General features: G+C 45.8%; 1 protein-coding gene across 1 annotated transcript in view; it reads right to left on the minus strand.

The window, feature by feature from the left end:
• Positions 1-277: 277 nt before the first annotated feature.
• Positions 278-26143, minus strand: part of LOC119173018 (venom metalloproteinase 3) — a 122119-nt gene continuing 96253 nt past the window's right edge. Inside the window, exons 6-10 of the mRNA XM_075893873.1 lie at positions 23354-23478; positions 18868-18942; positions 18635-18768; positions 18191-18240; positions 278-388 (exon numbers count right to left, since the gene is read on the minus strand). Coding sequence (XP_075749988.1) covers positions 18216-18240; positions 18635-18768; positions 18868-18942; positions 23354-23478 — 359 coding nt within the window. The 3' untranslated portion in view covers positions 278-388; positions 18191-18215. The remainder of the gene's footprint in view (positions 389-18190; positions 18241-18634; positions 18769-18867; positions 18943-23353; positions 23479-26143) is intronic.

Consider the following 26143-nt stretch of genomic DNA (forward strand, 5'->3'; position numbering starts at 1 on the left):
GCTATATATAAGCGCGTCGCATCTCGGTTGCTGAGAGACTGTTCTTTCCGCTGTGTCAATATAGTACACACCTTTGTTGACAATGATGTGCCCTGTGCAGCTGTGTTTGATATGAGTCATTATACACTACAAGTGTTGATGCATAATTACTGCAGTGTTTCAGTTTGTTCTATAGCGGTTTCAGGATAAGATACGCGTCACCAGCAACACAAATTCGTGTATTGCCTTATAATAATCAACTTCGACTATAAAGTTAGCAAAGACATGCTTAAAACTTACGAATGTCCTATTTCGTGGGCGAAAACCTGGACGCCATAGAAGCTTCCCGGTGGATCTTCAGACATGCCTACTTTAGACTGCTGACAAAATCCACCTATATATGAATACCCTAATAAAGTAAGCAAAGCACAATGATTACTGGAAAGAACTAGCAGAGGAAACAGGCTCAAAGTTGTTCATCAGCTTGTTGTTTTTTATAAGAGCTCTCGCCTGGAAAACATCACTTCTCTGTTCCTAATAAGCTAAACATGTTGTAGGTATGGTCCCACTTACTATACCGTTAACTATATTTGTTGGTTACAAAATGTACAATGAGCTCACACAATCACAATTTAGGCCGCGAATGTATTCACATCAGTAAATTTTCGTCCGAACCATGGCAGTATTCAAGCCAGTTCTTTGTAGTAAGGCTTCGCGATGGCGATCGCCGTCTTTCTCCAAACGATGCTCCGGAGGAAGACAACTTCTCTATTGGACGTTTTAGTAGCATAAACTTCATGTAAAAAACTATAACACAACAAATGACAGCAAAAAAAGAAGAATGAACAGCACTGGAGCCATAAGGCTGAGACAGACAATATAATTTTTGTGCGGTATGACATGTGCCATTCAATGGTCAGGCACGACGCGCATGTTGATTCAGCACAGAGGGAGCGAGTGAGCTATCAGCCGCAGAGTCCACCCACGTACATAGGGTGCCTCGGCAGACACAATCAGAAGACTTTGTATCCTTGTTATACAAGACAGAAGAAAGAGCATTGCATTACCACATTTGATATAAAGAAAAGTCACATTTTTATCGCAAAGGCGAAGCAATCAATGTGATAGCAACGCATTAGAATGTCACGCGAAGACTGGCAAGCAGATCAAAACGTGCTCCACGTTGCTCGCATTCAAATGATGCAAAAAACGTACTGACAAGTACAGTTGAAAGCGAATAAGTGCCTCAGCTGCTACTTCGCTGCACCTGAAAAGCACGCTATTTTCGCAAACTGAGGCTGTGCAACAATTTCAGCGACCTTTGTGCGCCCGGTAACTACAGCATGAGTGTTCTGGTGGAATACCAATGTGCACAATTTTCCCCACCACGAAATAAGCGTGCGAACGCGTGAGCCTCTTAACCCCTCCTCAGTGGAGCCAAATACGCATGTGAGGTGAACGCATCAACACGCGTCACCAGGTCTTGACGATGGGGCGAGGCTAAGAGAGAAAACACAACTTTATTGTCGTCAGACAAAAAGAGGGAGGTGATCCACCAGGCTAACCTGGTGGCCACTCCTCTGCCCCTTGTACGGGCTGGAGCTGAACTGCCAGGCTGGTGGAGCTCGGAACTGCCTCTCACCCCGCTGGCGAAAAGTGGCTAGGAGATCGGGAGTAGGGGAGTGTTCCCTGCAGGCCCAGACAATGTGATTCAGTGTGGATATTGAGACACAATTCAAGCGATGCGGAATAATCGTGTCGGGGTATATATGAGCCTAACTGTATGGGCACGGGAATCAATGTGTTTGTAAGCGGTGCCAAATAACCTCCTGGCGCTTAGTTAGCTTGTGATGCCGGGGTGGTTCTCACTGCCTTGAAAGACGGTAATACTGCGTGATGTCAAGGTAGGATGTCAAGGCTTCACCAGGGTTTCCCGAATCAGTAGTGGGTCCCAATCAGCTGACAAATCCTCGAGCACATTGGTGGGCCACCTCGTTTCCTCGGTCTCGGCGTAAGCCGGCATTCATACCAACTCAGTAGAGCACGGCGCGTCTTCCTCAGCATCCCTTAAGAGTCTGAGCGAGAGTAAACGCAGAGTCGTGGGGCCACAATGTTACGTACGAAGTTCCATGTGGCAGCCTTTGAGTCGCTGAGTATAGGAATGAATCTGGTTGCTGGTGCTAGCGCTATGGCCGCTTCCTCGGCTTCCGTCATATTAAGCACACGGACGGAACCTGCCATTTTACTTTAAGTAAAGTGACGTTGTTGCCGGGGAGACTGATTACGCTTATCGCATACGCTTTGGTAAACTCTCAGTATTTGGTCTAGTGGCTAAGGTACTCGGCTGCTGACCCGCAGGTCGCGGGTTCAAATCCCGGCTGCGGCGGCTGCATTTTCGATGGAGGCGGAAATGTCGAGGCCCGTGTGCTCAGATTTGGGTGCACGTTAAAGAACCCCAGGTGGTCAAAATTTCCGGAGCCCTCCACTACGGCGTCTCTCATAATCATATGGTGGTTTTGGGACGTTAAACCCCACAAATCAATCAATCATTAAACTCTCAGTATTTGGCGGTGTAAACCTACGCAACAGTTGGGTTGAACGCGTACGTTTTGTGAAAGAATTTGGCCATCACTTTGTATCTACGGTCGTGATGGTTGGCAACATATTCTTTGGCCGTGGTTTCATACGAGATCTTTTTTCTGATATTGGGGGGATGACGGCAGGATCGTTACCTGTAGAAGATACCACGTGGCCAAATATAGCTATTATCCAACGCCCCGTTCTGCTTTCCTGTATTCGGTAAATTCTGGCAGTTATATGCGCTTCAAGAAGCTCTTCTAAGGTGTCATGTAGCCCGAGACTGAGGAGGTGCTGTGTCAATGTGTTTCGGAGGAGCCCCAATGCCAGCTTATACGCTTTGCGTATGAGCCGGTTTAGCTGGGCTCACTCAGACTGAAGGAGGCGCAAAAAAGAAAGGGGTACGTGAAGCGTGACAAAACGAAGCCTTTGATTATATGTAGCAGTTTCTTCTGCTTCATGCATCGATTGCGCGCGCTCACGTGAGATAATAGATGGGCCGTCTGGTTTACCGTTATGGTAAGACAGTATAGCTTAATACTGTTATGGTTGTTTGTTTGCACATTGAGCCCGTCACACGTGATAAAAGATGGGCCGTTTATTTCACCGTTATGGTAAGACTGTCTAGCGTAATGTTGTTATGGTGGTTTGTTTGCACTTTGTGTCCGAGTACCCTCATGTGGCCCACCTGTGGTATTGGCGTGTCATTGAAATACACGTTAATACTAGGAAGTGGAGTCTTACTTTTGTGGCGGTCTGGAGGTCACAGTAATAGTAGCTCCGATTTGCTCTGTAAACACTCCAAGCCTGCATCTGACACGTGCTGAGTGACTTCATCGGTAGCCGTTTGAATAGTCTCCTTATTTCGACTATCGGATATCACCTTCGACCAGAGCGTGATGTCATCTGCGTAGAGGGTGTATTGCAGGCCGGGTATCATGTCAAATATGGGAGGTAGTGACCTCATAGTGAGGTTGAATAGAAAAGGCAACAAAATGGCTCCTTGCTGACTGCCGCGATGACCGAGCTTGATGAGCTTAGAACGGAGGATACCGATTGAGAGTTAAACTGTTGGATTAGATAAGTAAGTAAGGATGTAGGTAAATATGCGTTCTCCTGGTTGTAGCTTCGACATATTGCCTGAAATGGTACTATGCTTCACGCTGTCAAATGCTTTGTGAAGGTCCAGACCAAGCAAAGCCTTGGTACTAGTGCCACTCCCATGTCCAAGGAGATCGTGGTGCCACAGGATGAGTGCATCCTGAGTGTATAAATGGGCCCTTAAGTCCAGCATTGTGGGGAGAAGTTTGCGGTGCTCTTCTGCAAAATTTTGCAAGCAACAGAGCCCAACATGCTCCATTAGATTAGCGAAGTTTGGCGAAGATTTTCCAGGTCGAGTCTCGTGCCCGGCTTTGGTATAAAGAGGACATTTGCGTGTTTCCATTCTGATTATAAATGACCGGACCTCCAGAACTCATTGGCATATTCAGTAATAGCCCCTGCCGAATACGGATCGAGGTTGAGTAGCGTTGTGCTTGTCACCCGTGTCGGTGTGTGCAGTTTATGCAGACCTATGCAAACCTCACTTTCCGAAATACCGGCATCAAACTGTTCGTTGGTCGTTTCAGTGTACTTGGGCAACTGTTTTGTGCAGCCTTGTTTCCGAGATGTGTTTATGTACTTGGTGATGAGCTCCTCCAGCAGCTCTTCGTCGGTGCCTGGGTACTGATGGACAGTTTGGTCAAGCTGTTTGCGTGCCACCGACTTGAAGCTACCAGGGTCCAGTAGGTGTCGCGGAAGATGCCAAGTTTTCTTACAGCCCATCTTACCATTGGGGCTGCCGCAAAGTTGGCCCCACCGCTGGCGTGTTAGCACAGATGTGTGTGCTTCTGATTCGCGTTCGAGCCTCAAAATGCGGCGGTGGAGCGTAGTGTCGTGACGTCGGCGCCGCCACCTACGCATGAGGCTTTCAAGCGCATCCAAGATATGTAGCAGGCGTGAGTCTGTTGATGGCTGTTCTGGAGTTACATCTGTTTGGTTTGTAGCGTTCACATCTCCACTAAAAATGTATCCTTTCGTTCAAGTCTGATGGGTGCCGTTTCTTTGTGCAGTTGGCAGAAATCACCTCAATCGATAATGTGATCTGTGGCTCGCTTGTTTACTTTGCTCGTTGTCATCTCGCTGATTATCGATAGAATGGAATGGTCACTTCCAACCGTGGGACCTGTGTTTTGCCATCGGGCACCCTTTGTGTTTTTGCATAAGGAGAGGTCCGGTGTAGTATCCCTACATACGCTGTTTCTGACTCGCGTCGATTGCTGTGGGTCATTGAAGATATGGAAACCTAGGTATTGTGTGATGCCGCATAATCGGAGACCCTTGGGGTTGGATTTGGGGTATTCCTATTCGGTATGCCTTGCTTTAAAATCGCCCGGTACGAGCAGCTTTGCCTTCTTCGTCAGAATGAATGCTTTCCGAAAGATGTAAAGGAGATCTACATCTTCATATCTCGGAGGGCTGCATATATTTGAAATTATAGTCGTTTGTCTCCTTTTTTTGGGTACAATGATAACCAGTAAATGATCAATGATGTTATCCTCAATTTTATGCTGAACGGCTGTGAGATTCTTGTGTACAAAGATAGCAGTATGGCACTGTGCGCTTGCAGACAGGTCTAGTTTGTGATTATATGATGCGTATCCAAGCAGTTGAGCGGCAGTGTTCATTTCCTGAAAAATTATGATCTCCACCGTACATTCCCCGTTTGCTTCATGGTTCTGAATATGCTTGGTATGTTGCTGCAGATGGCCCTTCTTATTGCGGAAGCCCCTGAAGTTCCACTTCTAGACGGTGAGCGTGTGGAAAGCCGCCATGACTACATAGTTAGTGGCATGGTGGCCGCTGTCTGCTGGAGTTTGCCGGCAATTGCATGGTGCGCGGTGGATGGCAAACTGCACACTGAAGTCGGCCAGTGCGGCTTCAGTCGAGCTCTCAGCACGGCGCGTGAGGTAGTTGTTTCCAGGATGGTTTGGGGGATCGCATTAAAGCGTGTTTTTAGTTCGACTTGTAAATCGTATCTCAGCGTAGAGATGGCTGCGTGACTGCCATCATTAGTGTTGTAGTGTTGTCCACGTCTGCATGAAACAAAGAAACAAAGCTGTGTATGTAGCTGCCTTGCATTCATTGGCATTTTGATGTTGAGGAACTGGTGGCAACGCCATGTTGTTCGGTGTTAGTGGGTTCTGAAGTGTTTCTTGTGTTTCGAATGATGTGGGTGTAGTTTTGTCGACACTGAGTGATCTATCAATTTTGACTTCTAGATACTGGACGTAGCTCGTTAATTCAGCTATCTGGAACTGCTGCGACGAACGTTTAGCCTTAAGGGTAAAATTCTCCTTTGTCAACTTCTTTACCTGTGGATCGGAAAATAATAGTGAGGCCGGAAGGCCCCGCTGCCACGCCACCAACTTTGACGCCTCTCCGGGACTTCGACTGAATGAACGAGGCGCCTATGAGCGGTGCCTGGCTGATTTTGCACCTTGGGTACTACGAGTGAGATGAGGGCCTGCTGTCTCATCGTTCAGGTGAGCGCGATTTCGGGCGCCAGGTATGGGATTGCGACCGGCTGTAGCGTCGTTTTTAGCTGAACGAGAACCTGAGAGCTCTGATCGAAACCTACTCTCTCAGCGCTGGTTCCGGCTGCTGCTGTTTCCGAGTGATGGAAAAGATGCAGAATGGTCCCGAAAGGATATTGAGCGGCTGCTGGAGGGGCCGCTGTGGGATGGGTTACGATGGCTGTCCGGCATAAGTTCTTGCGCTTCTTACTTCAATTGCGGGGTGGGGGGCATCTTTTGATAAAGCGATACGTGCAGTTTGCGCTGACGGTCATATCAGACTGTGCAGCGTGGCGTGAATGCGGGTGTTTCACCCTGTCCTGGTAGAGAGCGCTTCTCTCTGCGACGGCGGCACCGCTGCTTACGTGGCATAGGGCAAATATGCGTGCGGTGACCGACCTCGCGGCAGTTAAAGCACGATTCCACCCTGTTGTAGAACGGTAGTTCCTGTTGTCGGTTCCATGGTATAATATTCACCTGTGAAGGTTTTTCGCCATTAGTACAATCACGACATGCCTAGATTGGTCCGTGCGTCTGCTACTCACGATAGGAATGTTGGGGTTACTGGCTTACAGGTCCGCGAGTATCTCTTCGTCTGACAAGTCATCATATGCCTGGAACATAATGTCTCGTACGGTGTCGTCGGGAGGGGGGGGGGGTATAGACATGACACTTGATAGTAGCAACGCAAACGCTAATTGACTTCACGCGAAGGTAGGCCTGCGCGCGTTGTCAGTGATTGACACTCAAGGTGAATGTATTATTGCTGCGGTGCGTCCGAAGACGATCCCGACTCGCCGGTGGCTGGTCTCACAGTGACGCTGACTGGAGCAGGGCGCCGTAAATTGGCCGGGTGGCACTTTCGTGAAATCGAAGAACGTTTTATGTGTGTTAAGAAAAAAGTTTATTCTCTCATGGGACGCAACAAACCTAAGGGACAAGCGTCTGTATAACAGGCACAAAAACAAACAAAAGACAAGGCACAACATACATTACACATTTAAACAAAGTGTCCAAGTCCGTAGGATGTCTATAGTCCGTTGTACTAATAACTATACATACACTACATAAATGCACTAATCACAATATGGACAATGTACATGATGATATATGTACAGAATTTACAAGACTTGGTGAAGATGTTAGAAAATATGTGCAACAGGTATCAATATTCATAAAAGTTACATAACTTACAGCGTTAGAATGAAGTGCATATATAGAAGAGCTCACACCCATATGGGACATACCTAAACACATAAAAATAGTAAACACACACTAATTACATGCACCAATCAGACATTTACAGGTGACCTGGCTATAGGAACCACGCCAGGTGGAAGACTAATCGAACGCGTCTGTCAACTACGGACAGAAAGCAGCACGACCATTGTCGCAGAAATTCTTCCTCCCCAAGGAAGAACAATTCCTCCGACAGAAACGATAAGAGTTCAGAGTAGAGGCGTTCCAGAATCGGAAAAAGAGCATGACGACGATGACCTGCCGCAACAGCTTCGCACCTATTACGCCATAAACAAAAAGCTCCCGCAGCTATTAGAAGGCGTGCAAAGCGACTACGCGAGCAGCGACCAGATGTTACAAAGCGATTAACACCTAGGCCACGAAAACTAGTGTTAACTGACTTCCAAAACACCTTTGCAAAGACACATTGCTGCAGCATATGCTGGTTAGACTCCTGTAACGGGCAGTTAGGACAAGTGGAAGATGGGACCATGCCCCACCTCTCCAGTCTGTCCCGCGTTGGGAGTCTTCTCCATCCAAGACGCCACATAAAGTCACGGAGGTGACCAGGCACAAACGATGCCGTTATCGCGCTCCACGAGACATGTCTCAATTGTGCAATACGGGCTGGAGAAACCACAGGAAGCTGAAGAGCCGCCGTTGTACCTACAATGCGGCTTTCAAGAATGTCCACATCGGGACAAACCTGCTGCGCGTGTCGATAAAATGCTACTGCCGTTGAGTAAAATGCAGGCACGTTAAGTGTTTGCGGTGCAGAATTAAGCCGTGCATCTGGTAGTAAATAGCATAACTTGGTGCCTAAGAAATAGCAGGCAAGATCACGCGCGGGGCACTAATCACCATGCAACAACCGAAGTAAGAATCGTAGGGCAAGCAGCTGGCAGCGAACAGAGACGGATGAAAATGCGAATCCACCGCAGTTTCTCCGCTGCCCAAGAGCTGCTCGGCAAACCAGCTATGTTCCACCTGACCAGAAAAAAGAGCCAATGAGGAATTGCAACGACCTGGTGATTCGTAATGGGGGCTGTAAGGTATGAGATATGTACCATGCACGGCCACAAAACACCGTCTGTGCTAAATACCTTCTTTCGAGCATCGGTAACTCATATTCTTGTGCTTCCCCGATGTGTCGTTATGCATCTTCGACTACTGAATTTCACAAGGAGGCTGATATGCCGTAGCAAGTATAATCAAGCCCCAGATTGCGAATAGAGTCACTTTTTTGAAGACCGAAAAAGGAACCTAGACATGCGTCTGGGGAACCAATGAATAAATATCGACATTTGGAAAAATTTAACGCAGCACCTGAAATCGTGCCATACGCAGTAAAAAGTCGTAGGCTACGGGATAAACTGTCCTCATTCTTCAAATACAACGTGATGTCATCAGCAACTGCTGTCACTGTCACGGTAACACTACCTGGAAGAGGAAGGCCTCTAACGTAAGGATCAGCGACTAGCGATTGAAGGAATGGTTCGAGGCTGAGTACAAAAAGTGCAGGGAATAAAGGACACCCCTGGCGAACACCACGGGTAACTGGAAACGGCGCACTCTCTAAACTATCAATAAACAAGGTGCTGCGTATATTTCGGTATGCGTTTCTGAGAAGCTCAACGAAGTTTTGTGAGAAGCCAAATGCTGCCATTACGCTAAATATAAAGCTATGTTCGAGGCGAGCGAATGCCTTTTCCTGGTCAAGTGAAACCAAGAGTCCCCGAGCTGATCTTGTTAACGTGTACGCAACTATATCGCGCGTAACAAAGGAGAGACTGTAGATTTATCCTCAAGGAATAGAAAACGCCTGATGATGACCTATTAAGGAGGGCATCAGGCTTCTCAAACGCCGAGTAATAACTGCCGCGAAAGTTTTATAATCAACGTTGAGGAGCGTTATTGGTCGCCACTCCTGTGGGCGAACTGATGATGGCTCATGTTTAGGTATTCGAAAATTCGACCATCGCGAAAGCTATCAGGAAAATGAAAGTTTTGAAACAGCGGCAAATAAAGGTGAAAAGAGCACCAATGTCGTCCCAAAACGTTAAATAAAACTCAACAGGCAACCCATCCGGCCCGGGGGCCGAGCCACGCTTCATGGAAGACAGTGCCTCTTTCACTTCGTCAGCTGACGGACTTGTGCAAAGTTGTTCAGCTACTTCAGATGAAATTTGAGGGAGATTACTTATAATGTGGCTGTCTCAGTGGTACCGCGATTTGATAATATTGTCGTACGAGCCATGTTGGCAAAGTGAGCTAGGAAAACTGATTGATCACGTGTCGGCGGCAACGCAGTGTGTAGGAATCTGGTCGCCGGAGTTCCTAGTCGACTCGGCGGGTTGAGAAGCGACCTTTTCGCAAAGCGTAGAACCTCAGGGTGAGCACATGGATTATGTCTGCAACGCCAAGCAGCCGCCGTCAATGACGAAGCTGCAATGAGGCGTTGAAAATGACCTCTTAACTCTCGCTGCCGTGCGCGCATCAAAGGAGTTAGTCGATCAACCCGAAAAGCAATACGCAGCTTTGTGGCAGTGTCGGCTAGTTCTTCGGACGTACGGCGGCTAAGGGCCCGCCCTGTTACTGAGCAGTGTAAACGCCACTGTGTCTTGAGCGCGTCCCACACCTCCGGACCGCATCGCAAAAGAGAGGCGTGCAAGATTCTAAATAAACTGGAGCGTGTACGCGCGTCGTGCAGAATACGGATGTCAAGACGCCAAGTTTTCACTGATGATGAAAAGAGAAAGTGAGCCTCGAGCGTCACTGGTCGGTGGTCTGATATATAAACAGGCGATGATGGTAATGTTACTACATCAGAGTGCGATACGTAAGAAACTAGCGCGCTCGGCACATAGAAACGATCCAAACGACTAGACGACGTGCTACGCCGCCAAGTCCAGGCATACTGTGGTCCATGCACTAGTCTAGTTTGTACGTATTTATCAAAGAGAAATGTTGCACTAGGCGACGCAGCTCTCACGCTTTCCAATCAGAGCGACCCCATCCTGGACCTTGCACGTCAGCTCGCGTGTCTAATACACAATTAAAGTCTCCAGTGAGTATGGCATGACGACCGTCTAGAAAAGACACGTCCAGGTCACGGAAAAAATCGTTACTTATCGCTGCTTGAGCTGGCCCACAAATACACAAAACACGCAGCTTGAAGGATGATAGGACGCAGTCAAAAGCCAATACCCGTCCAAACCCGTCATAGAAAACATGATGAATGCGCAGAAAGCGCGGTTAAAATAATTATTCCAACTCCAGAGAAGCGAGATGTCGCGAAGGAAAAATAACAGTCTAAATTAAATGCGCGTTTGAATGCACGAACGTGGCCAATGGTGAAAAAATTTCTTTCTTGTAAACACAGAATATCACAATGTTCTGCGCCGGCTATGCTTTGACCTCGGCTTGCTTTACTGGGTTACGGAACCCTTGAACATTTAAAGAAAGGATTTTCAGGATGTCAGCCATATTGAAAAAAGGTGGGTGACTGACCTGGTCGTGTTTTTCGATTCGGTATACCCAGGGGATCTGTCCGGGGGAACTGGAGTACGTACACTACACAGCACAATTCGACCCTCTAGAAGAGGGTCGAGGTTTCTTCGGTTGCTTGAACTCGGAGCGGCTACCTTGGGTACCGTCCGAGCTGGTGCCAGACTTGTGAGCACGCTTGACCTCTCGCGGGGCTTGAATTTCCACGTCACATCCGTCTGGGCTAGAAGAGAGTCCGATGCTACTGTCGACATCGAGGCTGAAGCTGCTCTCTGACGAATCAGATGGTGGTAGGGATGCAGCGTTAACGTAGTCGCCGCCTCCAACGACCTTGATCACGGATTGCTTGTCGAGTGTGTCAGTAAAGAACTCCCATGGCGTCTTGCTGGTTGTTCAAGGAAGTCACGAGCCTGGCTCTCGGAATGATCCAATGGTTTTGCTCATTTGGTTTCAACTCTGCTCCTGGCGAGACACCAGCGCCCGTAGATCTCGCAACGTCGGCGTCTTCTGGGCATTCAGCTGCTAGGTTTAACGATGAGTCCGGTGCCTCGGTGCCTACCAGCGTTTCTTTCTCGGCTTGCGCCGACGTCGAACATGGCATGACATGTTTACCTGGGACAGACGTGAGGTCAATTGCAGTGGCTGTTTCTATCGCTGAAATTGGCAGACGTGGCGCGCTCGGGTTGGCCAAGCTGCACACTTCTTCAACGTTTAATGGAGCTCTCAGAATCGAATTCTGCATTCTTCTAGTACAGCTCCGGGTTCTCGTTCATCTGTTGCCGTTAGTGACACGAACGGTAGGGCAGGAAAGGTCGCCGCAGTAGCATCAGAATATGAACGACGCACAGGGCAGGCGGTGGTGGAGTGGTTATCTCCACAACGTCGGCAGGGGCGGTCGCAACCTTCGCTTTTGTGTCCGTGCGCACCACAGCAACCACAGAAAGGTGCTGTGCACTGTGCTGGATAATGACCTCTAGAGCCACACCGATGACCAACACGTTGCAGACCGTGGTAGTCGAAGGTGACTCGATGACCAGAAACGTGAAGATAGTTGGGGACGCGATTTGTGGGACTCATTTCTATCCGGACATAGCGTGTGCCTGTGAGAACTGCGCGTCTTGCGCTCATGACGCCAGCGGTCACAGTCAATACCTTACCGTATGGGGACAAAGCCTGGACGAGTACCTCGTATGAGACGAAGGCTGGTAGAAACAGGCAGGCGACGTTAGTTACCTGCGGGCCGACGGGAACGACAGGGATACGCTCGCCATCGATGGTCAGGTGTGATGAGTGAAGAAAACGACAACGACGGAAGTGCGGGGCAAGGCGCGTGTAATGTGCGCGTGAGGTCAGCCAATCAGCTGATGACCTGTGGTGGCCCATAGAGGTTGGGCCGCGTGTGACCATTACGTGGCGGTAAGCTTTGTGGCTGGGGACGAGCTGAAACAGCGGCAAACGGAAGACAGCGGGCCGAATCGGCGGACGCAGGCGATCCAGGTTCCGGCCAGGGAACGCGGCTGTCCTCGCTGCTGCCGTCCAACCACCAGCTGCGGCGGCATTGCCGGCACGAGTACTGCATGTCGGGGCGCGGCCTGGCCTGCTGTTCTCTTCCTTGCCGGGGGCATCGCGGATCTCGGCGAGGCGTCTCCGTGGTCAGACGTTCGGCACAGCGACGTACGTGGCCTGGTTAATGGTCACGGTTGCGCCGAGCATCGCGTCTCGACGCAAGCTGTTCGCTGGACGGGCTGGCCATTTACCCGCATGGAGCATCGCGTCTCCGATGCGGGTTGACTGTTTGTAGTCATACCCACGCCCCCACTTTGCCAAGCGTCACCGTCACCATAGCGTCGCCATTCTGTCGTAATAAAAATTTATTCTTTATCAGTGCCAAGGTTCGTCAACGCTTGTTTGGCGTGTCGTGCGAGGAGAAGTGGACTTTGAGACGACGCGGTAACAACACACACGACGTTTATGACATCAGGTAGCCGGCGTCGACGATGACAGTCATGGAAGCCATGCTCTTGACATTTACTTGGTAGTTCATGCCTCCCATGTGCTGAACGCAGTGTACCTCTGAGAGGCCTACTATTGAGGCCGTCGCGTCGACGACGGTCTCCGGACTAGTCCCAGCATGGACGACAACGTCGAAGGCCTGCGCCTTCGAAGGCGTCCACGACGTCGATGGCGTCATGGCTAGGTGAGGAGGACGTGCCTGACGTGGAACACGCAAGGACGTCAACAGGATCACTTCCTCTTCATCTTCCTCTGGTCCACTATTGCACCATAGACTTTGCAGATGCAGAACGTTTTAGGCGCGAAGCTCCTTGAAGCGGCACCCGTTCGTCCCTCGTAGTAGCAGTCGTAGTGTGTAACCAGTCTTAAGTTTAGACCTGCAAGGTGGTGCCGGTGGAAGATTTCTCCTGTGCGTTGTTGAAAAATAAAAAAATCGCAGCGTGCTCGTTAAATAAAAGCCGAATTCTCCTGTCTCTCATTCCTTATTAGCATCCATTGGCATGTACATTGAGCACTACGTGACAAGGAAGTGTTGCTACGTTATACTTGCTGGGCGTAACCTCCTTGGTTTTAGAAAGGGCTAGCAAGCGTTGGGCCACAATGCCATGAATACAGTGAACTAGTATATACCATGAACTCGAGGTGGTTAAAGGTGGAAAGTAGACCAGAAGCGCAAGCCTTAAGAAAGTGTGCATGTGCCGGACACACAGACAGATGCATGGATGGACGCATGAACGGACGCAGGGGCGAATGCATGGACGAACGCAGGGACGGACGCATCAACACACGCACGAACGGACGTGAGGATGGACGCATGGACCGTCATACAGACGACCGCATGGACGGACGGAAGCTAGAACGAATGGATGGACGAATGCTTTGCCCCACTCTCCATTATTCACTCCGTGGATATGCTGCCATTTTTTTTTATTTTTGCCATCCGCATCTGTTATTGGTGCATTTCCTGCATGTTATCTTGCAAAAGGCTGGTGGTGATATTTGTTATTATGTAAAATCTTCTAAATGAGTACGCGTGCGCATATGGCTCCAGCCGCATTCTCGGCATGACCGAAGAAAAAATCATAGCCAAGACATAAACTGTACAGGAGGAGCGTTTCAGTGTGCTCCAAGTCGGCCAAGACTGTTTCGCAGTGCTCGTTCAATGCAACATCCACGTTTTTCAACAATGTTGCGTTGCCATAAAACAACAGAAAACGGTTTCACTCTCTTCAACTTACCTCGCACTACAAGAAATGAGGCACACCGTGAAGTGTAACTGTGAAACATTTCACCCGAACGGTTTCGTACAACTCCATCGACGTACGTCAGCGCGGGTCTGCGAAGCAAGTTTATTTGTCGGGTTTTATTAAAACCGCAGGAACCCGTGTCATTCACGTCTACTGCATGCTAGTTGTTACAAATACTTGTGCGTATGCACGTATACAGAGCAGCTGGCGGGTGTAACCAACGCATCTTCAGAAACATTTCACGCTTGACCAGTTCACCCGAACGTGGCATAAAGGAGCCGGAACGCGCTGCTTCGGGACACCTCACCAGTAGAATTCTCACTTTTCAGGAAGTTCTGCGCACTGCACGAGAACCACCCAGCAATATAATTTTCCGAATGGGCACATTTAAAAAAAAACCACATCATATCTACGGACTGAATGATGGGGAGTAGGGTGAAGCTTCAGAAGGTTTTATCGGCCAACCTTGAATCATCCACTGGCCGCGTCTGTCCGTCGTCTGTCTGTTTGACAGGCGGATGGACGCACGGACAGACGAACCTATAGATGAACGCAGAAACAAAGGCACGAATAGGCGCACGAGAGGACGGACGGGCGCATAGACGGATGCACGATTGAATGGACGGAAGGATGCACGGATGGATGGCAGAACGCAATGACGGCCTGAAGGACGCAAGGACGCACGCAGGAAATGACGCACGGACGGACGCACAAATGAATGGATGGACATATAGATGCATTAATGGACGGGCGCACGGATGGACGGATGGGCGCATAGACCGACGAGTGGGCGCATAGATGGATGGAAGCAAGGACGAATGGACGGACGGAAGCGCGGAAGGACCGACAGATGCTTCGCCCCACTCATCATCATTCACTTCATGAATGTGCTGTAATTTGTATTATTTATCATACTACAAGTATAGTCTTCTAGTATTGTACCATTTGCAGTTTTCAGCGTATATACATTGGTCATATACACAACTACCACCCTCTACAGCCGGTTCAAGCACTAACGAGAGGTGGCTACATGTATTTACCGACGGGACGCGCAGCCCACGCCTTAAAGAGCTCCTCCTCTAAAAAACCGTCATCGCAATGCTGCTAGTCAGGCTTCCGTATCAGTGATCTCATCACTTTTCCTTGCGTGTGCACAAGCCATCTGTAATCACTCGTTACAACGTCACGCCCTGTGGTCACCGACAGGATCCAGCAAGAAGCGCTTTCACTGTATCACAGCATGAACAAAGCACATTCGGGGAGCTCGACAGTTATAACTGCACGGACTACAGTGTACGACGCGAGACGTCATGGCTAGTGGTGTAAAGTAGAAAACCTCACAACGTTGCAAGTGAAGTAACGCACATCCGGCTTTCATTTGTGTTGTACCGTTCCTGTTCATGTTCATGTGCTACGACCCAATTCCTTCCATTTTGTTTCATTTATATTTATTCACCACTGCAACCGAAAGCAAACATCAACTTTTTAAAGAAAGTTTTGAACCTTCTTGGGGGTGCTCCAGGAACATAGGCGAGGAGGAAAAAGGAAGGTGTCGCTACATTGGAAACTTGTTTGGTACAGAGACCTTAGGCTTCGCGCGCTCATTGCGCCATCTCGACAGTAATGCCGGAAACATGATAGTTCCCCCGAGATTACCATCGGCAGTTAAGGCCAGCGGCACTTCTGGTTGAACGTTGGGGACGCAAGGATCCACCCGGTGCCGTTAAAAGTATGGTTCAAGCAATAGAGTGTGCAAGAATCGCCAGAGTTGCGTTTCCAGCGTGGCGACATCAAGTGACCGCTATGTTCTGTTCTAACATTCAAAGGGGCAATGGCGAACTGGAGCTTATTTATTTCTTCACAACTGAGCGCCATTGTAAAACATTTATTGTCACAGTTCACAGTGACAACTCTAGTCGTATAAACATCACAACAACAAAAAACACCTCGTGAATGTCAAACTGATGTAGATACGTGCGCGAATTGTAAACATATTGACGGCCGCATATTCTACGCTCCGCAAAAATTGAAGCATTTTTGGCACCACAGGAATAAAAATGAACCTGTTGGAAAGCGTAATGAGCAGCGTTGGTTTCTTTTGACCGTAAACATATATCTCTGCGCATTCGAGAATGAAACACTACAACTAAATGATTTCACATACTGTCACGTGCTTTTTCATGATGCCCCCATCATCCACCAAGCTTCCATCTCACCACCGTCATCCACCTTGCTCACTAAGCCTTCCACCAAACACGTTTTGCCTCGCTACCATCCGTTGGAATTTTGCACCATAACAACCATTGGCTCACCACCACCACCACCATCTGCCACCATTTTTTTCACTTTAGCCGTAATCACCCGGCATTTTCTACCATCACCACCATTGGCTCGCCACCGCAACTCAATCTCCCAGTAAATTTGTTCTCTAGCTGTCATCATCCATTACGCCCACCACCGTTTCCACCATATCCACTAATATTTTCACCATATCCACCAACAAATCCAGCATTCACCAACCAAGGAATTGCAATAGATAGATAGATAGATAGATAGATAGATAGATAGATAGATAGATAGATAGATAGATAGATATATAGATAGATAGATAGATAGATAGATAGATAGATAGATAGATAGATAGATAGATAGATAGATAGATAGATAGATAGATAGATAGATAGATAGATAGATAGATAGATAGATAGATAGATAGATAGATAGATAGATAGATAGATTCAAAGTCGCCGAAGTTTGCCAAGAAATGTTTTGCGTTTAATATTGCAGTGATAATGCGTACCATACAAGCATGCATGGCCTACGGGAGTTAGATTATGTGATTATGATAATAGCTCCATTGTTGAAAGCCGGTACATCACTATAAAAGGCACACGCTACTACGACCAATTTCTTGACCCCACGTAGTGGGTGCACCTAGAGTTTTCTAAATATACACTCGAGAGAACTCTGGCGCTAGTGTCTATGGGAACTGCAACGCACAAAGCTTCAGCTAGCATTGGAATGATGGGTAGTACACGCATTTTTCTAATCTTCGTACTTATGGCTCCGTGTGTGTTAGTGTGACTTGAAGCTGTTTTGTCACGAAACAAAAATCAGCAAACGTTCAGCGGTTTGGCTTCAGCACCTTGTTCCTTTAGGCTAAACATTTCAAAATGGTGTTCAAAGGGGTTCGTTCTTTCTTTTGAAAGAAAACTGAAACGGAGCAATAAAGACAGCCACAAGTACGATTTGCCGCCCGAAAATACGAAGACTAGGTAAATTAGTCTGGAAACCATGTTTTTATGGTTTCTGAACGATCACAGCGTCAGAGTTCCCTCTAGTTTTTTTTAGGAAACTCTATGGCTATAAGTGTTTTAAGTACGCAGTAGGTACAGGTGGTCGCTATCTTGTTCATACACGTTTTCTCGAGCCCTTGAGTTTTACAGCACACGAACTTGTGGAAGAAATAATGTTTCATATCATTCGGTATGATTTGAACGAACGGGCTGACTGCATGCTACTGACCAATAGTTTCTATTTAGTACTATTCTAAAAAAATCGATGCCTACCAAGAAACTGTATTAGTTTAGTCTGGACAGCACTATTGTGTTCATCCTCGCACAATCTTGTGATTGAAAAGAAAACACAAAACACGGAGTTTTTTTTCGAATTCAATTCTTCCAAGACGCCATGGCATCGCGCCGATAAACATTGTGAGATGTTCTGGCATTGAAAGTATGAATTAGTACATTAGTCTTTCCAAAATAAGTTATGTACGTTCAATAAACATTTTGTATTTCACTACTCCAGGTTTAAAAAAGGCCATACGATTGTGCTTAGAAGCGTAAATAAATGCAGTATAAAATTACAGTAGGCAAATTGAGCCTTTATGTTGAATTTTATATTGAACACAATGCTTGCACACAATACACATCAAGACATCTTTTCTTGATTTAGATCAGGTCAAGGCACTAAAAAACACTGCGAAATAAGTAGCGAAGCAGAGACACGTACCTCCTACCCAGTACTGCAGAACTCCCTATTCATAAAAAACCATGTCACGCCTAGAAAGAAAAATCATTTTTCGACTTATGTGCTTAAGCAACTTGTAGATATTTGTGTTTCAGTATTTATCTTCACGTAAGCTAGGAGGACATTTCATCAAATATGGCCTATCGAAAAAGTTTCAAAAACCGGTTTTAACTCTTCTTGATTGTCGTTCCTGAGTACGAGGCGTGTATTACCCAAAAACTCATTTTAGTCTTAATGAGCCATGGAACAATTCTGCACAATATCATTGAATGGCACATAAAAAGATGTCTTGCATACAGTGCACACATGTCCCTTGCCAGTGAGCTGCAGGTTTATTTCATTTTCTAAAAAAAGTCTTCTTGTAATAGCAATTGCTATTGTACTAAAAAATAAATAAGAATAGTCGACATATCTATAGAGACCTACCCGGTGACGAAAAACACCAAATCTGATTCAGTAAACTCAAGTTTACTTTGATAGTATGTATTGAAGTTTGCCAGGGTTTCTTCGTCTAAAACTTCATATCGATCGCCTCCAGGGTGAACAAGAAATGTCTCCTCCTAGAATGAATTAGCATTGCATTCACACTTTATGGTAACAAAAGTTTACGTTCGTAAGGTAAGATGTAGGTGTACATGCATATCATATTTCATACTCACAGTGGTTGACATAGTAATCCCTGCGATTCGAAGCTGGTTCTTTACCTCTCGGTTTGTCGCATATCTCAAATTCACCTGTTAAGACAGAATTAGGTCTGGCCAAACTTTCTGGTGCTTCTTGACAGTGGGCACAATTTTTTTGTTATGTGACTAGCGCTCGCCTTCTGAACTAGAGCGATTAGTAGAGGGAACGAAACAATACATGAAGGCACAGGATAAAAAGTATGCAGCGCTGTATACTTTTGCTCTGTCCATCATACCTTATTGATGACTCTTCATACGCGAACACTGTTGACGGACACACGAGTTGTATGCAGGGAACACTCTTAGCTACCGTTTCAATAAATATGTTCAGGAGATCTGTCAGCAGTGCTTTCATAGAAGTGCGAAATAATTTTCGTTATCACGCAATCCAAAACTCGGCTTTGTTGAAGCTCCCTATAGAAGTTACTGTGCTGGATATTCAATACTATACTCATCACCTAGCGCTTACTGCTCTATATCCTAAATTACGCAGCGAACATCAACACAACAAGACAAAAACTTCAAGGTGGCAGGATTGCTTCAGCGTGAGCAAAATAAAAAACAACCAGTCTACCTCTTGCTGCTTAATGAATTTCTCGAAATGCTTCGTTGCACCTCCTGTGAAGAGAGCTGAACGCATCACGTCTTAAGCGTAACACTGAAGGGTACATATAGTACCCTGCTGAAGAATTCATGATGTCTTTTGACTTGATACAGGAAATTTCATTACAAACTATGGAAACATCGACTGACTAAATTTTTACTGAGTGTATTTGAAGTGGATAGCCATCTATCATGGCGTTACGCACCAAGGACTAAAGTGCTACTCCCTCTTCAATTATGCCGCTGGAAAATTTTGAAGAGGCTTCTCTTGTCCTTCATAGACCATTTTTGAAAACGCCAAGCCGTCGTAAAACACACAGCTGCAGTCAATGTATTAGCAGCACACAACGCAGCAATAAGTCAGTGTTTCAATTGCATATCCAGCATTTTTAAGAAGGTGGCCACAAAGAATAGCCTTAAAGGGGCCCTGCAACACTTTTTGAGCATGATCGTAAAACACCGTCGATCGGTAGTAGAGGCTCCCGAGAACACGAGAGCCAAATAAAATAGCGCAGGTGCTTGGCCTGGAATACACAATAAACTAACAAAGTCCACAAAAATTGCTTTCTCTTCTCTCGAAAAGTGACAGGAGACACTCAAAAATTACGCTTAGAAGGCCGTCTATTAGCCTTTGACTGATTTAAACGTAGTGCGCTCGGTCGTTGCAGACATCACCGCGAGAGGCTGCGACCCTTCCACGCGTACGCATGCGATGACACTGAAAAAGCCACGCATTCAAAAAAAAAGGGCTCAAGGACACGAGGCGCCCATGACGTATTATTTTTTGCCCCTGCCATTCCTCCCTGCTCAGCCTTCAGCGTTTTTGTCGAGACGGGAAAAGAGAGAATGCAGCTGCAGCATGCGACAAATTTTTGTAACTCCCCTCGCACTAGACAGATTCTGAAATTTTTGATGTGGCGTTCAATTCGTAAAGCAATAAGCTCTTTCGGTGAACATGTTCAAGGGTTACTGGAAAAAGTGTTTCAAGGCCCTCTTAAGCTCTCAGTGTTATCTTTTAGAGCTTTGCAAATGCAAAACTGTGTGCAAAATATACCCAAGCAATAGACGTGAACAGAAGCACACCGATGTGTGGACAAAATGCGCTGCTGCGAAAGCGTATAGAATACCCTTACCATGCGGCCATGTAACATAGGCCAGACGGCCTGATACTGTATAAAAACCACTATCTATTCGGTGCAGGCAATCGTGAAACCTATCTCTGCACTGCCAAGTTCATCGTTGCGTGCTTTCAGAAACAGTTGAAACTCATAAAACATTATCGTGCCCACTATTAGACCCATTACTACACAGGCAACTGAGTGGCACCCATGTTGTCCTGGGAATCACTGTTTTGTCATTTTCTAATTTTCTGTATTTCTTCAATTTTTTATACGCGAAGCAGCTCATAGAGGCTCTGTGTCCGTCGATCACTTACTTCTCACCGCGGCGTCCACCTCCCTATTTTCCTTGCACGTCCCCTCCCCACTCCTCCTCTTATATGCCCCCCTCCCCTTGTCTCTCCTCTAGAAATTCTCTACAAGGCAACGCGCATCACAGGTGGTGCGACTGATGTCTACTCTGCTGTGCACTCTACGGTATTTTCGCGGTATAAAGTGACGCAGAGCGCGTGCCTCATTCACTTCTGCACGACACCGCGATGAGCGTTAGCGTCAACACAACCTCTCAATAAAGTACACCACCTCCCACTCAAGCAAATCATCTTACGATTGCTTCGCATTCCCACGTGTTTCTCTTAAGCGAGGCATGATGTAAATGTTTTTCTCTATTTTATCTGTTTTTTTCTCACATTTTCTTGCGTTTCTTTATTTTCCTATATTTCTTCTTGTTTCTTGATTTTTCTATTTTTTATTTCCTTGTACCGCTTTTATTTCCTCGCTTTCTACTTATTTTACTTTCCTTCGTTCGTCTCTCTATAGTTCATACTTTTTGTGCCTTTCTTCTTATTACTATCTTTGTCATTTCTTCTGGGCTCAGATTCACTTCGTTGCTTCCTGCTCACGATGATGTAACTCTTCACCTTCGCACCTCTTTCCCTTCCCCTTGCTACACTATTCTACGGTGTGCGATGACAGCAGCAAAATTTTGAACTCAGCGTCGAGAATATGAACATAGTCCAATAAAGCTGCGTAGTGCTTTAAGGTTAGTAGGCTTCGGGAATTCGGGTGCAGCACTAAGTTTCGCAGGATAAGAGAATGCCTTCTTTGGAGACGACGTAGCCCAATATTGTTAGTTCGCCATCTGTGAATTGGAACGTTCTTAAGTTAAGCTGGAAACCGGAATGTTAGTGACAAAGGCTACATCATGTTCGATCGTGCATAACTAGTCCAGTGGTTAGTACCCGCGCCTACCGATTGAGCATAAGCGGATTCAAATCACTCGTTCTAAATGATTTTCATTTCACCAAGAACTTCTCTCTTTCCTTTTCTTTCTCTCTGCGTGTACTCGTTTTCCACACCTATAGGTATTATTGCTGACCACACCGTCAAAATGGCGCTTGTTTTCTGGGAGCTGAGTCCATGAAACCAGAAAGAAGAGCAAGAACAGGAAGAAGTGAGTGCATGATAATTCATGATGCTGATTGGTTCTAGTCACGACAACTTGCGCCAAGCTATACAACTTTGCTGTCTCCAAGAAACGGGACGAAAACTCAAGCGCGGGCTGTGGGCTGCAGCTCTTTTACACAGCCCTAGTGAATTTCTGAAGCAGACAAAGTTACAAATGCTGTTGGCTTGCTGACTTGCCTTGTGACAAAGTTACAAGTGCTGTCGGCTCCCTGAGTTGCCTTGTCAATAATAACACCTATTTCTTGCGTTTATTTATTTATTTATTTATTAGAATACCCTCAGGGCCCGTAGGGCATTATAGAGGGGGTGGGTACAACATATATAACACACAAGAAAAAAAACTACAAACACTGAACCGCGCTGGAGCTCTACGCATGACTGCCGTATTTTCAATAGGCAGATCTAACACTAATTCACCATTCTCATAGACTGTTTCTCGTAACACATCTTGGCGCCACTATTTTAGGCTACTGAACCTATGTTCTTCGTGTTTTTTTCAAGTCGTGGCATAAATAAAAAAGCCGAGAAATATACAATGCACCAGCCCAATCGTTCTTATACGTATGCATGTGTTGTAACACTGTGCGTTTATTTGTTAATGTCGCAAAACATAATGGCTAGCGGTCCAATACTGTGGCACTAAAACCCATCCGTAAAACAGTTTAAAACTGTTAGCGAGTGATTTGTGACACTCTTATTATCGTGCGTACAGTCTGTGGCGGTGTTTTCGACGCTATTATTTGGCGTAACTTTCATGCACATGTACAAGATGCGAGCCGGTTACACGCCTTCGCGACCGGATCGCAATGTCTTCTGACAGGTGGCTTTCGAAAACATCGTTACGCGTGAACTCGAATTTTTCAAGGCTGGCCGAAGTATGTCTGTTGAACCACAACTCATCGGTGTGTTCAGCGTTAAGCATACACCGGGGAACCTATCCTTCCCAGGAAATGATGACTAGGTAATGCGTGACGTCGGAAAGACTAGTTGAGTCATAGGGGGCACTCAGCAACTGTGCTTGCAACAGGCATTCAATGATAGTTCGAAACAACAAATGTTACTCACATGATAGTTGGCTTCCAACTGGCACAGTTAAGGCACGCACTGAGAGCCAAAGCAGACTAAAAGTTCAGAAGACGATGTGCACGAAGCCCGATTATGATATCGCGATCTACTTTTGAAGGCGAAACTCAAGCATTCTCTTTTTTTGATACGGTGCTTCGCCTAAAGAGGTACAGTCCTAGTGTTACCGTAGTAAAGTGTTTGATACTTACCGCGGCACAAAAAACAGTGAAGTACTCGATGACCTTTTTCTTGTCGAAATTAAATACTTTAGCGTGAACAGAATCTTGCACAATGTATACTTCAGGGTAATAACTTCTCCTTTTACTTCGAGCCTCTAGAGAACCACATGATATACAAAAAGTTTTTGTAATAAGTTGCACACATGCAACCACCTGTTTACCACTGATTGTTCAGTAATAATATATTTAAAGAGTTGCTCTGTAAGATATGACCACCGTTTGACTTTGTTAACCTATTCCACTATAGTTCAAGGCAAGCTATTGGGTGGTTATGGCGCATTTTATACTAAAGTTCACTTAATTTCAAATATGACCACTGTTATCGACCTGGACGCAAGTAATTGAGGGGCGAAAATGATTTCGCTCATATTCCGTCCTCATAAAACACTAGAATGTTTCCACAGTTTACAATGTAGCAGTCAATACTTTCTCCGCACACATCTATAACATCACGCGTCCACATCCCGTACACCGCTGGTTTAAGGCTTTTTTTATTGATTGAGCCAACAAGTCAGGAAAATGAACCACAAAACGCATTTGTTTTTCCTCGAAATTATCTATCATAACTTAAAGTCATGCCAAGTGCACTCTGTGGCCATTTTCTTTTCACATTACCATCCATTCTGTGAGTCTACCTATGTTTACATCTCTTGGTCATACTGTACTGGTCGTTCAAGAGTAAGGGCAACACAGAGAAGGACAGAAGGAAAAGAATGTATGCCATGGCAGTGACTCAGAAATGATATTTTTTAATACAATATGAGTTGAAAATTGGTGACATGGGGTAAATTTGTGCGTTGTTTTCTTCTGACACAAAGTTGAACATGAATCCCAACCAACTGGCTCAACTTGCCTTCTTCCTTCAGTGATACAGCACTTTCTATTGAGGCAAAAAGACCCCATTTTATAATATAACCCCTTCAGTGGTTTTGAAAACGTCGGTGTGCCTAACATTTTTAGGCCAGTTTTGTCAACTGAATGCCATGGAGAGTAAGGTACATAGCTAATTTGATGAACTGCTTCTTCTGCATAGTCAAAATATGTCTTGACTTGAATTCAGTCTGTCTGCCGCGTGTGACAGTAGCCGACCCCTTCAATCAAAGCAATAGGATCTTTAACGGTTGGTTTGGCGTGCGGCATGCCAGATCCAATTTGAAAAGTGTTACTAGTCATTTCTCAAAGTGAGCGACACCAAAAACTAATCGTCTACACATCTGGAGCCTATGATTTCGTTCCGTCGGTGTCAAAAAGGAACACGACTGACAACACACCAATATAACTCAATTTCTTTTTTTTGAAATACATTATTGAGGGCCTCAGAATATGAGACTTGCGAAATTTGCACCTTAGTTGAGAGTGCATATTATTTGGCACCTGAAATAGTTCCACTTCAGTAACAGCTGGGATAATGTTGATTGTGGCATGCCGAATGCCTAATTTTTCTGCATATGGAGCCTAGTTTTATCTCATTGCATAGAATACTGCACTGCAAATGGCTATTGTATAACTTCTATCAAGCTAAATATAATAAGCGCCTATACAAGATTTATAAATATTTGCATTGTAGGTTTTACACAGGTTCAATTTATGTGCTTTAGTCCTGCTTGTTACAAATATATGTAGTCGGACATTGTTTACAGCAAAGACGTGCCCTTTGTAGCTGCATTTATAGCTTAGTTGTCAGGGTAGTAGTACCTCCAAAATCTTGTCTCGGATGTTTAGAGGCTTTTGGTAATATTACTCAAGGACGTATCACTAAATAGCTACTTGCGGCAAATAACCCAACTTCTACACCTATATCTCCTTCGTAAATTCCAAGCTGCCGATACTCGTCATAGCGTTATTTTTTTTTTTTTGTGCCAGCTACTCGCCATTTATTCCTTCATCAAGCACTCTGAACACTTCTTGGAGGGTAAGAACGTTTTCGCTGATGACAGGCCACTGCAGTCTGTTTTTCGTGCAAACTCGTTCATACACCTCACCCGCAAACTTCGTCAAGTATTTTATATGAAGTCTTTAAAAATTGCAAGAAACAGGGAATCAAATTTTTCCTTGCAACCTTCACAGTTTCTTTTTATGCAGCAGGAAAAATTTTCGGATGGTTAAAGAGATATTTCAGGACAGTAATAAACAACAGTAAATCAACTTTTGCCTAATAGATTTAGGCGAAATGAGGAACCTCAAATTCTCATGCGAAAAACTTATCGTGGCTTTGACATGTAAAAAAGCAGCCTCCAGCAACTATTGTGGAGTAATGAAGTTCATCGGAATTTAACATGAAATATGAACCAAAGCAACGTTCAGTGCAACAAAGAACCAAAATGACACCACTGTTCGAGACAGCAATAGCAGTGGTATAGCTCTTTCACGGAGGCTAATGTACGTGCCCTAAGCATGCTATAATTTAGGGCACAACCCATACACAACAATATAACGAAGTCGGTCGAGGGTTCGTATGAAGGTGCCCACTCATTTTGGACGTTTCAGAAGAATATGGCTCATGTATCTTCTACCTTTTCTTTTTCAGTTTTAAGGATGAATTTCAGGGAAGTCGATTACTTCACAGTTATTTCTGGGGGCCTCTGTTTTCAAAATCTGAAAGCTTCGATGAGTTCTTTCTTTGTAGGATTTGAATTGGCAATTCAACATCACAGTAGAAAGCAATGCAGAAAAATTTATTAATATTAACACACTTAATTACTGTCCAGCATGATGGCTTTAGCCACCTTAAATGATTGAGGCTATAGAAAAAATAATGAT

Source organism: Rhipicephalus microplus, chromosome 4 (genome assembly GCF_043290135.1).
Source record: "Rhipicephalus microplus isolate Deutch F79 chromosome 4, USDA_Rmic, whole genome shotgun sequence".
NCBI classification, from domain to species: domain Eukaryota; kingdom Metazoa; phylum Arthropoda; class Arachnida; order Ixodida; family Ixodidae; genus Rhipicephalus; species Rhipicephalus microplus.